The 16,688-nt window shown below is 45.6% G+C and overlaps 1 protein-coding gene across 4 annotated transcripts in view; it reads right to left on the reverse strand.

The window, feature by feature from the left end:
• Positions 1 to 1,440: 1,440 nt before the first annotated feature.
• Positions 1,441 to 16,688, reverse strand: part of ttll5 (tubulin tyrosine ligase-like family, member 5) — a 291,222-nt gene continuing 275,974 nt past the window's right edge. For 2 of the 4 annotated variants that reach the window (XM_080202142.1, XM_080202141.1), the window contains exons 31-33: positions 14,865 to 14,944; positions 5,172 to 5,269; positions 1,441 to 4,045 (exon numbers count right to left, since the gene is read on the reverse strand). In XM_080202142.1, the coding sequence (XP_080058268.1) occupies positions 4,022 to 4,045; positions 5,172 to 5,269; positions 14,865 to 14,944 (202 nt within the window). In that variant the 3' untranslated portion in view covers positions 1,441 to 4,021. Of the gene's footprint in view, positions 4,046 to 5,171; positions 5,270 to 13,271; positions 13,357 to 14,864; positions 14,945 to 16,688 lie in introns of those variants that run through there. The other 2 variants (XM_080202144.1, XM_080202145.1) reach the window with 2 other exon arrangements.

A 16,688-nucleotide genomic window follows, 5' to 3' on the forward strand; every position in this document is an offset into this window, starting at 1 on the left:
AACAAGTACCCCTAGATTTCTTTGTTCTGTAACTCTCCCCAACACCCTACCATTAACTGAATAAGTCCTGCCGTAGTTCAATCTACCAGAATGCATCAATAGATGAGTAAATGATAGGTCTACTTGTTCTGTGAAATAGATAATGTTATTAATTCAAACAAGTTTGCAGAGCAACTGAAAAACAGGACAATCTTTTAATTGTTCAATAGTTTACAGTTCATCCACCCCAATCTTGGCGTTTATTGGTAGGGGGATTGAATTTAGGAGTCGCAGCGTCATGTTGCAACTGTACACAACTCTGGTGCGGCCGCACTTGGAGTACTGTGTGCAGTTCTGGTCCCCACATTACAGGAAGGATGTGGAGGCTTTGGAGAGGGTGCAGAGGAGGTTTACCAGGATGTTGCCTGGTATGGAGGGGAGGTCCTATGAGGAGAGACTGAGGGATTTGGGGTTGTTTTCGCTGGAAAGAAGGCGGCTAAGAGGGGATCTTATTGAAACATATAAGATGATTAGAGGTTTAGATAGGGTGGACAGTGATAGCCTTTTTCCTCTGATGGAGAAAGCTAGCACGAGGGGGCATGGCTTTAAATTAAGGGGGGGTAGTTATAGGACGGATGTCAGGGGTAGGTTCTTTACCCAGAGGGTGGTGAGGGATTGGAATGCCCTGCCTGCTGCGGTTGTAAATGCGCCTAGTTTGGGGGCATTTAAGAGATCCGTGGATAGGTTTATGGACGAAAAGGGATTGGTTTAGGTTAGTGGGTCATTGTTTTTTAACTGGTCGGCGCAACATCGTGGGCCGAAGGGCCTGTTCTGCGCTGTAATGTTCTATGTTCTATCTCTCCCACATGCCCATCTATCTACTCCCTCAGTTTCACTCCCTCACTTCTGCTCCCTCCCTATCATAGTAGCTGTGTTATTCTGCCTGTTCTTTTCTATTTTCCTACCTTACTGAAATACTTTATCCATTAGGTTCCACTTCTGACGAAGGAATGTTAACTTCTCCTTTATCTTTGCAGCAGTAGCTTGATTGCCAACTTTTCTTGAACAACAACACAAACATCATTACAAAGTGCTTCATACATGAGAAATCAATAATTGCACTTGTAATCAGCGTGGTCCAATACATTCACCATTTGCTACTTGTGGCTTATTGAAAATCCAGGTGTGGGAATCCAAATGTGACTAATTGATATTCTAGGTGCGGATTATTGGGAATTGCGGAGTGGATTAGTGGTATTCCATACATGACTAAAGAAGAATCCAGATGTAGCTAACTGGCTAAGTATACTTCTAATCAGTAAATAAGAGCAACAGGTCTTGAGGCCTGTGACAATCATATATATTCACACAGCCAATCTGTCCCTCAACTCCATTTAGCCACCTTTGCATAATAATCCCTTAATGTTGTTACCTAACAACAATTTATCAGCCTATCTTGAAAGTTCTAGTCAACACCCAGCAATTAGACTTTTATTGCACCAGATTAAAGTCCAACAGGTTTACTGAGCTTTCGGAGCGCTGCTCCTTCATCAGGTGAGTATAGAGTTGGATTCACAACAGGGCATATACAGACAAAGACTCAACTGCAAGATAATCGTTGGAATATGAGTCACAACGTGACTACAACCGACACTGCAAACTGCTGGCTCAAAGTGGAGAGGATCTCTAAGAAGATCATGCATATCGACACAGACATCAAGTTTCAGATTCGCATTCCAACCATTATCTTGTAAGGCCTCTTACTGTGCCCACCCCAGTCCAACGTCGGCATCTCCACCTCATGAGTTTTATTGGGGAGATAGTTCCCATTGTGTGAAGAAATACTTCCAGACATCACTCCCTGAACAGCTCACCTGTAATGTTAGGGTTCTGCCCTTTTGTTCCAGATTCTCCATCAGAAAAACAGTTTCCATCATCCAGTGTCAAATCCCTGAATCATTTAAAACGCCTCTAAAGATCCCACCAAATGATTCACAGGATAGTACAGTTTGGCAAGTTCTCTCTCCACAAACACCACATGTCTCTTGTTGCTACCCTGTGCACTGGAACAACTCAGAGGAAATAACTGCTGGATGCAAAAGCCCACATCTGAAAACATTAAGATTCATTTTAATATGTCAGCTGTAAGTTTATTTTTGAGACAGCTAAGTCTGTCTCGAGCAGACAGGGTACCAAATCCAGTGGTGTTTCCAGGAAGACTAACAATGGACTGCTCTCCGATTTCACAGGTAATAAAAATTAGAAGGCGAGATGTCGCCCATCCCCATTATTATGTACAAAATAGTCACAGAGTAACATGCTCCAAAAACAAAATATTAACAAAATCATAAATATCAACATTATAGTTACTCTCTGCTGCCAGGTTTATTATGCGCCAGCAATGGAGTTTCACAGGCCTGTGGTGTGAAGTCCCTGGACCAAGGGGAGGGGAGTTTTCTCAGTATGCCTCCCTTAGCTGTATATTACCCTGTAAAATAATGCATGCATCTCTTCCTTCAACCCAGAGTGTAAGAGGAGGCTGTGTGGAGTGGAAGGGAGGGGGGTGGGGGGGTGTGTGGGCGCAGCACGGGAAGATTATCAATCACGGAGTTGGAGGGGGGGAGTATCATTCACATGGGATTGCTGTTGTGGGGTGCAAGGATACCAAATAAGCAGAGCTTCCACTGGGTGAGCGTCCCTGTGAAAGAGTCAAGGGCAATGAACCAAAACGTTGAGCAAGAATTTGAAATGGCAGCCAACACGGAAAATGAGAACTCATCATTTACATCAGGAGTCATCAAACACATAGGTTCCCGTATCGCTGCTGATATTGTCTGCAAAATCCCTCACCTCCATCAAATCTATCTGCCCTCCACTTGTGGCCCTCGGCAGACTTGTTGCTCTTTGTGGTTCTGGGCTTCCACACACAGACCTCCTTGAAAACAAGGGCAGCAGACAAACATGAACAACATCACCTGCAAGTTCCCCTCCAAGCCTAACTTGGAAATATGTTCTTTCACTGTTGAACTGCAGTGGTTTAAGAAGGCAGTTCACCACCATGTTCTCCATGGGCAATCAGGAACAGGCAATTCGTGCCAGCCTTACCAACAATGCCCAGATCCTAAGATTGGATAATAAACAAGCGGGCTGTTCTGCTGTTGGCACTCATTGCTGTTTCATTCCTTATCCAGTTTCCTACAACAGAAAGCAAGGACTAGGAATATGAGGATGGTCTGTCTAAGACTCCACGCTGTGAGTGAGAGGTTTCATTAAGTTAAAGTTTTGAGCCCCAGTAAACAGACTAGGCGCCAATGGGTGGCTACTCGATTGGTTCTAACAGGGTGCTCCCAAGAGCAGAGTTATGTCCCCACTCTGCATTGTGCCCCCTGTTCAAAATGGGCATTGTTTTGTGAGGAACCATGCTGTGGTAGAAAGATTTCTTTCTCAGACTGAGCAGTCCCTACAAGTTTGCAGCATTCCTTCGGGTGAAATACAATCCTGTGTCTCAGCTGCAAGGATGGAAGAGCTGGCTAATTCCCTCTCAGAAGATGTAGTACATGCAGCACTCAGATAGCAACATTAGCAGCTATGAATGGATAGACCTCCTCATATTGTATATATGGTGAGTCAATGATTACTGAATTATGTGGAACAGAATGGGTTGTTTGCAGGTGCTACCCTTCCTCTATTGGGGGAATAATGGCTTGTTCCTTGCCATTCATCTTCTGGCAAATGGGGAAACCATTATGGTGAAGTCGCCAATTGTCCACTGGGTTTCTGTTTCCTCTCCTCTCTCTCTGTTCCCTCAGAAGCTGCCAGTCTTCGCCTACCTCCAGCCTGGTAGGCGTGGGGACTGGAGATGGGGTTTGAAATGATTCATGGAAGGACAGCGTTGAAGACAGGTCTTTGATGTGGATCCTTGGATCTCTCTGTACCAATAGATTCCTCAATCCCTCTATAGCAGTGGGCTCATGGAATCTGGCCTGTGAGGATCAGCTGCTCCATTCACTCTTATTTCCCAATGTGTTTCTTGGTGGAAGGGTCAATCTGCTGCTGCTGAGTTGAGCTGTGAATATACAAACAGATAATAGCATTTAACAAAATACACACTCACATATTGACAGCTTTCCTCATCAGAATCACACTGTTCACACGGGCACTGGGAAGGAGTTGCAGCAGCTGATGAGGAGCTGCCAGCCTTTCAGTCTCTCAAAAAGAGCTGTCTGAGGAGCTCAGGAGCATGTTTGTGCCGATCACCTCCAGACTGTCGTGTCTGTTGTGACTCAGCGGCAGCATCCTTGTCTGTGTCAAATGTTTTTTGGGTTCCAACCTTACTGCAGAGACTTGAGCACAGAAGTCTTGGCTGGATTTCCCACACAGGACTGACAGAGTTATTAACAATTATAAATAATTTCACGGCACTATTGCAAAGAAATGATTTATAAAAGGCAAATCGTGCTTAACAAATCTAGTGAAGGTATTTGAGAATGTAACTGGTACAGATAAAGAAAATCCATGGATGTAGCGTATTTGGATTTTCAGAAGGTCTTTGATAAGTCCTTCATAAGAAGCTAGTGGACAAAATGAAAGCACATAGAAGAGGGGATAATGTATTAGTATGGACTGAAAATTGGTTTACAGACAGGAAACAGAGTTTTTCTGAGTGGCAGGCAGTGATTAGTTGGGTACTGAGGGATCAGTGCTTGGATCCCAGCCATCCGTGATACATATAAATTACCTGGATGAGGGAACCAAACGTAATATTTCCAAGTTTGCTGACAACACAAAACAGGGCGGTTTTGTAAATTGTGAGGAGGATACAAGGAGGCTTAAGGTCATTTAGATAAGTTGAGTGAGGGATAAACACATAGTAGATCAGTACAACATGGCTAAATGTGAACTTATAAATTTGGTGTGAAAAACAAAAAGGAAGAATATTATTTAAACGATGATGTATTGGGGAGTGTGGATGTACAAAGTGATCTGGGTGTCCTTGTACACTAGTCAATGAAAGTGGAAAGGCAGGTGCAGCAAGAAATTAGGAAGGTAAATGGTATGTTTGCCTTCATTGAAAGAGGATTTGAGTTCAGATGGAGGGATGTTTTACTGCAGTTATGCAGGGCCTTAGTGGGACAACACCTGGAACACTGAGCGCAGTTTTGATCTTCCTAACTAGGAAAGGATATACTTGCCATAGAGATACTTGCAAAGATTAACAAGGCTGGTACTGGTGTTGGCAGGACTGTCCTGGAAGGAGAGATTGGTTCAGCTAGGTTTGTGTTCACTGGAGCTGGGAAGGATGAGAGAAGGTCTGATTAAAATGTACAAATTTCTAACAGGGCTGGACAGACTAGATGCAGGGAAGATACTTTGGGGAATCTAGAACTAGGGGACACAGTCTCAGGATACAGGGTAGGACCAAGATGAAGAAAGATATCTCTGCTCAAAGTACTGAACGTGTGGGATTCTCTACTGTAGAAGACTGTGGAGGCCAAGTCATGGAATCATACAGTGCAGTACAGGCCCTTCAGCCTAACAAGTCTTTACCGACAATAACAACCACTAAAGACATGCTAATCCCTGCACTTGTCCCACATCCTTGAATGTTATGATATTTCAAGTGCCCATCCAAATATTTTTTAAAGGTTGTAAGATTGCCAGCCTTCACTACCTTCCCAGACAGCGCATTCCAGATTGCTACCCTCTGAGTGAAACATTTTTTCTCAAATCTGATGCTAGCACGAGGGGGCATGGCTTTAAATTAAGGGGGGGTAGCTACAGGACGGATGTCAGGGGTAGGTTCTTTACCCAGCGGGTGGTGAGGGATTGGAATGCCCTGCCTGCTGCAGTTGTAAATGCGTCTAGTTTGGGAGCGTTTAAGAGATCTCTGGATAGGTTTATGGACGAAAAGGGATTGGTATAGGCTAGTGGGTCATTGTTTTTGTAACTGGTCGGCGCAGCATCGTGGGCCGAAGGGCCTGTTCTGCGCTGTAATGTTCTATGTTCTATGAACACACCCATCAACTCAACAGGCTGATCAAGACCTTTGATCCGGACTTACAGAGCATCCTCTGTGCTTTCATTCCATGTAGTCCCCGCGTTGGAGATCTCTACTGCCTCACAGAGGCAAACACACCCAGCCGTCCCATTGTATCAGGCAATGGGACCCAGTGTGAGAACCTCTCTGGCTACGTTGAGGGCATCCTGAAACCCATTGTACAAAGAACCCTCAGCTTCTGTCATGACACTTCCTACAGAAACTCAGCACACATGGAGCAGTTGAACCAGGGACACTCCTCGTCACAATGGATGTCTCAGCGCTCTACATCAGCATCCCCCACGACGCTGGCATTGCTGCAACTGCCTCAGTACTCAACAACTGCCAATCTCCAGATGCAACTTTACAACTCATCCGCTTCATCCTGGACCACAATGTCTTCACCTTTAACAACCAGTTTTTCATCCAGACACACGGAACAGCCATGGGGATCAAATTCGCACCTCAGTATGCCAACATCTTCATGCACACGTTCGAACAAAACCTCTTCACCGCACAGGACCTTCAACCGATGCTATACACTAGATACATTGATGACATTGTCTTCCTTTGGACTTATGGAGAATAATCACTGAAACAACTATAGGATGACATCAACAAGTTCCACCCCACCATCAGACTCACCATGGACTACTCTCCGGAATCGGTTCATTCTTGAACATCTCCATCAAGGACGGTCACCTCAGCGCCTCACTGTACCGCAAGCCCACGGATAACCTCACGATGCTCCACTTCTCCAGCTTCCACCCTAAACATATTAAAGAAGCCATCCCCTACGGACCAGCCCTTCATCTACACAGGATCTGCTCAGATGAGGAGGATCGCAACAGACACCTCCAGACGCTGAAAGATGCCTCAAAAGAACTGGACTCATCGATTGACAGTTCTGACGTGTCACAGCGAAAAATTCTGCACAAATTCCATACACACGAGGACAGCCTCAACCGGGACCTTGGGTGCATGTCATGCTATCTGTAACCCCCACGACTTGCCTGGGCTTGCAAAATCTCACTAACTGTCCTGGCAATACACATCTCTTTAACCTGTGCTTAACCCTCTCTCCACTCACATTGTCTGTACCTTTAAGACTTGATTACCTGTGAAGACTCACATTCCAACCATTATTTTATAAATTAAGTTTGTGTCTTTATATGCCCTGTTTGTGAACAGAACTCCCACTTACCTGATGAAAAGGCAGCACTCTGAAAGCTGGTGGCTTGCGCTACCAAATAAACCCGTTGGACTTTAACCTGGTGTTGTGAGACTTCTTAATCCCTTTAACCTAAGACTATGACCTCTTGTTCTAGAATGTCCCACAAGAGGAAGCATCTGCTCCATATCTACTTTATCCATATCGTTTATCATAAGACCACAAGACATAGGAGTAGAATTAGGCCACTCAGCCCATCGAGTCTGCTCTGCCATTCAATCATGGCTGATACTTTTCTCCCAATTCTCCTGCCTTTTCCCCATAACCCCTGATCCCCTTATTAATCAAGAACTTATCTATCTTGGTCTGAAAGACACTCAATGACCCGGCCTCCACAGCCATCTGCAGCAAAAAGTTCCACAGATTCACCACTCTCTGGCTGAAGAAATTCCTCCTCACCTTTGTTGTAAAGGATCGTCCCTTTAGTGTGAGGTTGTGCCCTCTCATTCTAGTTTTTTCTACTAGTGGAAACATCCTCTCCACATCCACTCTATCCAGGGCCTCGCAGTATCCTGTAAGTTTCAATAAGATCCCCATTCATCCTTCTAAACTCCAATGAGTACAGACCCAGAGTCCTCAACCGCTCCTCATACGACAAGCTCTTTATTCCAGGAATCATTCGTGTGAATCTCCTCTGGATCCTTTCCAGGGCCAGCAAATCCTTCCTTAGATATGGTGCCCAAAACTGCTCACAATACTCCAAATGGGATCTGACCAGAGCCTTATACAGCCTTTATCATCTTGTGCATACCTCAATTTGATCTCCCCTCGTTCTTCTAAATTCCAGAGAGTATAGGCCCAAACCGTTGTACTCTTACGAAGCAGCTCAATATACAGACTACTCATATAATCAGCCTTTCAACACTTCACAAATCCATTTACTAAGTCCTTCCATCAGGATTCCCACACCCCCACCAAAGTACCTAAATCACAAATGAAATCCAATGTAATTGTAAGAAAGGTAGGCAATCCCACTTTGTTCATCTCAATCTGTCTGCAGCCTTTGACACAGTTGCCCACACCAGCCTCCCTTACTGCCTCTCCACTCTCCTCCAGCTAGGTGGGACTGCATTTGCACTTTTTGGTTCCACTTTTATCCATCAGATCATAACCAGAGATTCAGTTATGAAAGCTTCTCTTCCCAATTCCAAATCATTATTGCTGGTATTCCCCTTTGATCTATTCTTGACCTCTTGCTATCTCACATTTACCTGCTGCTTCTCAGTGATGTCATCCAAAGATACGTGCCGGGATTCTCCAGCCCGCTGCGCTGCTTGAGCAGTGCAGAGGCCAGGAGACACCAGTGGGGGCCTTTAGTGAGGTTCACTGGTTGCTTTTTTATAGTGTAATCAGCTCTGTGCCAATTTCCGGCCTGTATTTCCATATGATTAGCGGTCTTGGAATGGTATTCTCTGGGCCTGCTCGCATCCCCCCCACCCCCAAACCCACCCCAACCACCAACCAGGAGTGGCTCCCAACAGCAGGGTTTACAAACTGTTCCCCACTAACAGGGAACAGGGGTCCTCACCCCGCTAGTGGGGACAGAGGCCATTGAGGCCCCTCCAGGAGATTGGGGTAAAGGGGCAAATTGTTACTGCCAAGGGGCGGGGCAAGACGGGCAGGTGTGATGCATGAGGGGAGCGATTGATGATCATAACATCATCTACCTTTGCCCCGTTTCGATAAATCTGCTGCGGAAACCCTCACCCATAACTCTGTTGCTTCTAAACTGAATGATTCTAATGCATTCTTGGATGGTCTCCCACATTCTACTCTCCGTAAACCTGAGGTCATCCAAATCTCTGCTGCCTGCTTCCTACGACATACCAACTCTGTTTGTCACCCAGGTGCTTACTTGTTGACTCCTAGAACAAAGAACAAAGAACAACCCAGCACGGGAAACAGGCCCTTCGGCCCAACAAGCCCGCGCCGCCGCATCACCCTACACCTATTTTACCCTGCATGTCTACTGGTTAAGGAACATTTCAATTTTAAAATTCTCATCCTTGTTTTTAAATCTCTTCATATTGTCACCCTCTCCTTGTGTCTGTAATCTCCTCCAGCCCCAAATCCATTTGCAATCTCTGTGCTCCTCTAATTCTGGCATTTTAGACATCACTGATTTTAATCCCTGCACCATTGGCCATGCCTTCAGCTGTCTAAATCCTAAACTCTGGAATTCCTTCCCTAAATCCATCCATCTCTCTACTGCTCTTACTCCCTTTAGACTCTCCTTAAAACCTCTTGTTTATTTGACCTAATATCTTCTCATATAACTCAGTGAGAAATGTTGTTTTATAATGTTCCCTTTGAAACATCTTTGGATGCATTATTCATTTAAGGGTTCGACATAAGTATTGTTCTCATAACAGATATCTACAACTTATCCAAGATAGTGTTTTTCTGAGCCAAAGATATTATATCTTCCCCCTCTTACTGCAAGCACAACTCTACCTATAAAATACATCTGGCATATTATGCATGATGAATAATTATGGGCAAGACATCACATAGCACACAAACAGGAGGAGGCCAATCATCCCTTGATACTACCCAACATTTAATTAGATCATGGTTATTCTGTGCCCCTATTTCATTTACTAGCCCTGGTTCTGTAATATTTCTACCTAACAAAAATCCACCTCAATGAAATTTTCAATTGACCCTCAGCCTCAATTGCTTTTAGTGTTTTAGATTTCTGCTCCACTTTGGTTCACTGAGTAGACCAGTATTTATTGCACATCCCCAACTGCCCATGGTGGTGAGCTGCCTTCTTGAACTGCTGCAGTCCATGTGGTGTAGGTACACCTACAATGCTGTTAGGGAGGGAGTTTCAGGATTTTGATCCAGTGACTATGAAGGAATGGTGATATATTTTCAAATCAGGATGGTGAGTGGCTCGGAGGAGAACTTGCAGGTGGCAGTGTTCCCTATATCTTCTTAACATAGCTCCTAGCAGCCCTTGCCCTTCTAGGTGGTAGTGCTCATGGCTTTGGAAACTGCTGTCTAAGGAGCCTTGGTGAGTTCCTGCTGTGCATCTTGTAGATAGATAGCTCTGATGAGTTTGCAGCCACTCCAAGGCAAATGCATCCTTCTTGAGTTGCTGTGTCCAGAACTGAACAGTTACTCCAGATGGAGTCTGATCAAGGTTCTAATAATAACATAATATAACTTTCACCCATTTGAATTACTTTGTTCTCGAGATAAAGGCCAACATTCCACTAGACTTTTTAATTATTTATGAGGCTGTGCATGAGCATTTAAAGATTTTCGTCCTTGGACACCCAAACCTCTCTGCTTCTCCAGTGGAGTTACTGGCAGAACTGCATCCTTTTACCATCTTCAATAAAATACTATGTTACTCTGTCTAATATAGTTCCTAGCTACAAATTCCAACTCATGTTTCTATCCCACTCTACACAATCTGTTGGCTTTTAAAACTGAACATGGCTTGATCACTACTCCCTGTCTCTCTTGCCCATTTTGGTCCTACTGGTGTTAGCCTTGGGATCTTGAAATAAAAACTAAACATTGTCTTTGGTTTAAATGTTCATTCCCTCCACCATTAATGCACAGTGGCAGCAATATGCATTATCTACAAGATGCACTGCAGGAACTTGCCAAGGCTCCTTCGACAGCACCTTCCAAACCCGTAACCTCTGCCACTTAGGACAATGTGCATCTGGCACATGGGAACAGCACCACTTGCAAGTTCTCCTCCAAGCCACTCATCATCCTGACTTGGAAATATATTACCATTCCAACACTGTCGCTTGGTCAAAATCATGGAACTCCCCCCCTGAACAGCACTGTGGGAGCACCTACACCACGTGGACTGGAGCTTTCAAGAAGGCAGCTCACCACCATATTTTCAAGGGGCAATTAGAAATTGCCCAGTACTGGTAATAGATGAAGCCTCTTGTTCAAACATACTGAGCTATCTTCCTCTACTTGATGTGCATTATATTTCTGGATTTTATAAATATAGATTTGCTCTTATTTGCGAACTATTCTGGGAATGGCCCGACTTTGCAGAGTTCATTAAATGCTTGCTGCTCACTGCCATATTACCAGCTGCTGAATGGAAACTACGTGTAATCCTCCAGCACTTCCACCTCTCAGTTTAATGAGCACAGAAAAATCCTCTTACTAAATCCCTGTGGCAGTGAGTGGAGCTGTCTTGCTTCGAGTGCATTTACAATCGGACACCTGATCTCGGCAGACCCAACAGCTGCTGAAGAGTCATCTGATACCCTGACTCTCGTATCTGGGCAATAAGCCAGCAACTCATTCAATATCCAAGGGATTCCTGACACTGGCACAGAGAGATATGCAACAGTGAATGACAGAGAGCTGGAGCACGAGAGAGAGAGGTAGAGCTGGAAAGAGAGAGCTAGACAGAGAGCCAAAGAGAGAGAGACAGTTAGAGCTAGAGAGAGGGAGAGAAAATCCTAGAGAGAAAGCCATAGAGAGAGTCGGAGAAAGAGATAGAACTAAGGAGAAGTAAAGTTCATTTATTAGTCACAAGTAAGGCTTATATTAATACTGCAATGAAGTTACCATGAAATTCCCCTAGTCACCACATTCCAGTGCCTGTTTGGATCACTGCACCTAACCAGCAGCTCTTTCAGGCTGTCAGTTTCAGAGGAAACTGGAGCACCCGGAGGAAACCCATGCACACACAGGGAGAACGTGCAAACTCCACACAGACAGTGACCCAAGCCAGGAATCAAACCTGGGTCCCTGGCACTGTGAGGCAGAAGTGCTGTGCGACTAGAGACCTAGAGAGAGAGAGCCAGAGGGAGAGCTTGAGAGAGAGCTGGATAAAGAACCAGAAAAGATAGAGAGAGCCCCTCTCTAGATTATTCTTATTCGTTCATGTGACGTGGATATCTCTGGCTAGACCAGCATTCATTGCTCATCCCTAATTGCCCTTGAAAAGGTGGTGGTGAGCTGCCTTCTTGAACCACTGCAGTTAACTCTAGGTTAACAGAATCTCACTGCCCCCCACTCTGCATTAATGCACCCTCTCTCTGTGACTATGCAGATAATAGAACCCTACAGTGCAGAAAGAGGCCCTTCGGCCCATTGAGTCTGCACCAACCACAATCCCACCCAGGCTCTACCCCCATATCCCTACACATTTACCCGCTAATCCCTCTAACCTATGCATCCCAGGACACTAAGGGGCAATTTTAGCATGACCAATCAACCTAACCTGCACATCTTTAGACTGTGGGAGGTAACTGGATCATCGGAGGAAACCCATGCAGACACGAGGAGAATGTGCAAACTCCACACAGACAGTGACCTGAGCTGGGAACCAAACCCAGGTTCCTGGAGCTGTGAAGCAGCAGTGCTAACCACTGTGCTACTGTGCTGCCCTCAGTGCTACCGTGCCTCCCTCAATGAACCCTCACTAGCCTCACTCTGTGTTAATGAACCCTCACTGCCTCGCTCTGTGGTAAAGGACATTAACTGCTCCCACTCTGTGTTAGTGCACCCTCACCCTCTGTGCAAGCTCACTAATGCAAGCTGATGAGTTGGTGTACACAGAGACACCCATCAGTCTTAAGATGAACTGCCCCAGCCACACCGTCACTCAGTACTCAAGTACACAAAGGAATGGCTCTCTAAGATCACTGATTCAGGTGGCCCACTGATGCTGAATTGTGGATCCTCGGCAATCCATTTCAGATCTGCAGAGAGCTGAACAACCAGAGGTAGGAGTTTGAGGTAAGGCCTGGAAACTTCTTTCCAGTTCTTCAAAACAATTCAGCAAAAAAAAAGCAGAACTTCAAACGAACACGAAAGTGTGTGTGTCTAACCCTGACTAGCCACATTCCTTTATGTCATTCACAGAATCCTATCATATTTCAGTGTTTTTCTGACAGCTTAAATCTGGATGTATAACCTTCTGCATTGTTCTTAACCCTGGCTTATTCAACTAAGCATGTTTTCAAAAAGGAATTAACCATGCATGACCTACTGTACTGCTGACTTTACTGGCAATCTGTTACACATGTCTGATATTGTCAGGCCAAGCATCAAGATGTCCTTCAATCTCCAGGAGTTGAAGGTTAGTTTCCAGGATACTCTTAGGAGCAACCTCGGAAAAAAGTTACAGGGTCATTAATGAAGTAGTATTTTCTGGGATGCATCCTCGGTTGCCAAGAGAAGTAACGATGAGAGTGTAGAGGCTCTGGTCACAGTCCTCCAATTTTCCTCAGTTATGGAATCAGTGTCAGAACTGGAGGATGGTAAATCTGGCAACATTGGACAATCAACTTATGGTTAGAAAACCTTCAGAGAGAATAATCTGAGACAAAATTAATTGGCACTTGGGAACTTGTGGGTTAATAAAGGTCTAGCATGGACTTGTTAAAGACACATTGTGTTTGACTAACTTGATTGGATTCTTTGATGAAGTAATGGAGAGTGTTGATGAGGGTGGAGGATGTTGGATCTGTATTTGGGCTTTCAAAAGCAACACCATCTAATAGATTTGTTAGCATAACTGAAGCCACTGTGATTGAAGGGAAGTAGCAGCATGGATATAAAACTGGCTAAGGAACAGAAAACACAGTTCAGTGTGAATGGTTGTTTTTCAAACTGAAGTATACATTAGCATTCCCCTGGTATTAGAACAGCTATTCTTTTCTAAAGATATTAATGGTCTGGGCTTGGATATACAGGGCATAGTTCCAGATGATCATCGTCATCAGCTGTCCATTGATTTGAGTGATGTCTATTCAGGGTTACAAGTAGTTGCAATTGGTCTGTACGTGATAAAAAGAGGAAAATGGAGAAAGCTGAAGGCAATGCAAAGATTTTGTTTGCTTTCTTATGTTTATCTTGATTCTGTCTCTCTCCTCACTTCTGCCCTTTTTCTCTCTTTTCCTTGGCTCCATTCCTCCACTCCCACCACATACTCAGTGTCTGTCTCTCTTTCTCACTGTTTCTTTCCTCCCCTGTGCTTTCTCTCCTCTCGCTCCCCACATTCTCAGGTCTCAGACTTTACAAGTAGGCAGTCCAAACCGTTGGATTAACTTCAACCACATGTGGTTAACTGAAAATCCAGATGTCACTAATTATTAGTAAATAAAAACTGTGCAATGGATATTTTTATCCATTGTGTGATCTCAGTATTCATCTGTATGATTTGGGCATTTGATTTCTCACCTCCTTGTACATTTACTGGTAAAATAGTGAGAAGGGAGACAGATGTGTAAGTGTCTTCAGCCAGAGAGTGGTGAATCTGTGGAACTCTTTGCCACAGAAAGGTGTTGGGGCCGAGTCATTGACTATCTTTAAGATAGAGATAGATAGGTTCTTGATTAATAAGGGGATCAGGGATTATGGGGAAAAGGGAGAAGAAGAGGGATGAGAAAAAATCTGTCATGATTGAACGGCAAAGCAGACTCGATGGGCCCAGTGGCCTGATTCTGCTCCTATGTCTTATGGCTTTTTGCTCATTGTGGTGTTTTACTTGCGGAATGATGGGCTTGTTTAGTTCTACACTGAGAAATCAATGGCTGGTTAAAATGGCACAGCCATAATTAGACCTGTGGATAGTCAGTGATTCCAATTGGTCTAACATTATGGATATCTCCTCACCTGTGCTGTTTGACGGAATTGATTCAGCTGAGCTTGTCTTTGGAGCTCGTCCTGATAACTGGCTGTCAAAGGCAATCACTCTAAAAGAGATAAAAAGATTGGTTTTATTTCATTTCCATATGCTGACAAAAGCACCAACAGCAGCTCTGACAAAGCGTCATCCCGATGCAAAACGCTGGCTCTATTCTCCCTCCACAGACACTGTCGGACCTGCTGAGATTTTTCAGCATTTTCTGTTTTTGTTTTAGCACCAACACTGCGTAGGGCTTTTAAATAAATATACAGGACAGTGAGGAGACAGCCACTTACAGAGACATACAGAGGATCTCAGGCTTATAACCCTGCCTGAGCTGTGTTAGCTAATCATAGGCAGGGAACAGCTATAAATAGTGCTATAAGATCATTAACATTCATGAGACAGGGCATCAGATAACAAATACATCATAAAGATATCACCATTGACAACATCGCAATCTCTCACTAACTTACTATCGACATTGCAGCACTCCATCAATAATGACTGTCCAGTGGTGCAGCACTCTCTCAGCACTGACCCTCTGACAGTGCAGCACTCCCTCAGCACTGACCCTCTGACAGTGCGGCACTCCCTCAGTACTGACCCTCTGACAGTGCGGCATTCCCTCAGTACTGACCCTCTGATAAGGCAGCACTCCCTCAGCACTGACCCTCTGATAGTGCAGCACTCCCTCAGCACTGACCCTCTGACAGTGTGGCACTCCCTCAGTACTGACCCTCTGGTAGTGCGGCACTCCCTCAGCACTGACCCTCTGACAGTGCGGCACTCCCTCAGCACTGACCGTCTGACAGTGCAGCACTCCCTCAGCACTGACCCTCTGACAGTGCGGCACTCCCTCAGCACTGACCCTCTGACAGTGTGGCACTCCCTCAGTACTAACCCTCTGACAGTGCAGCACTCCCTCAGCACTGACCCTCTGATAGTGCAGCACTCTCTCAGCACTGACCCTCTGATAGTGCAGCACTCCCTCAGCACTGACCCTCTGACAATGCAGCACTCCCTCAGCATTGACCCTCTGACAGTGCGGCACTCCCTCAGTACTGACCCTCTGGTAGTGCAGCACTCCCTCAGCACTGACCTTCCGACAGTGCGGCACTCCCTCAGTACTGACCCTCTGGTAGTGCAGCACTCCCTCAGCACTGACCCTCTGACAGTGCAGCACTCCCTCAGTACTGACCCTCTGACAGTGTGGCACTCCCTCAGCACTGACCCTCTGATAGTGCAGCACTCTCTCAGCACTGACCCTCTGATAGTGCAGCACTCCCTCAGCACTGACTCTCTGACAGTGCAGCACTCCCTCAGCACTGACCCTCTGACAGTGCGGCACTCCCTCAGCACTGACCCTCTGATAGTGCGGCACTCCCTCAGCACTGATCCTCTGACAGTGCGGCACTCCCTCAGCACTGACCCTCTGACAGTGCGGCACTCCCGCAGTACTGACCCTCTGACAGTGCGGCGCTCCTTCAGTACTGACCCTCTGACAGTGCGGCACTCTCTCAGCACTGACCCTCTGATAGTGCAGCACTCCCTCAGCACTGACCCTCTGACAATGCAGCACTCCCTCAGCATTGACCCTCTGACAGTGCGGCACTCCCTCAGCACTGACCCTCTGACAGTGCGGCACTCCCTCAGTACTGACCCTCTGGTAGTGCAGCACTCCCTCAGCACTGACCTTCCGACAGTGCGGCACTCCCTCAGTACTGACCCTCTGGTAGTGCAGCACTCCCTCAGCACTGACCCTCTGACAGTGCAGCACTCCCTCAGTACTGACCCTCTGACAGTGTGGC

Source organism: Carcharhinus amblyrhynchos, chromosome 14 (assembly GCF_965287045.1).
Source record: "Carcharhinus amblyrhynchos chromosome 14, sCarAmb.v2.hapA, whole genome shotgun sequence".
Lineage (NCBI taxonomy): Eukaryota > Metazoa > Chordata > Chondrichthyes > Carcharhiniformes > Carcharhinidae > Carcharhinus > Carcharhinus amblyrhynchos.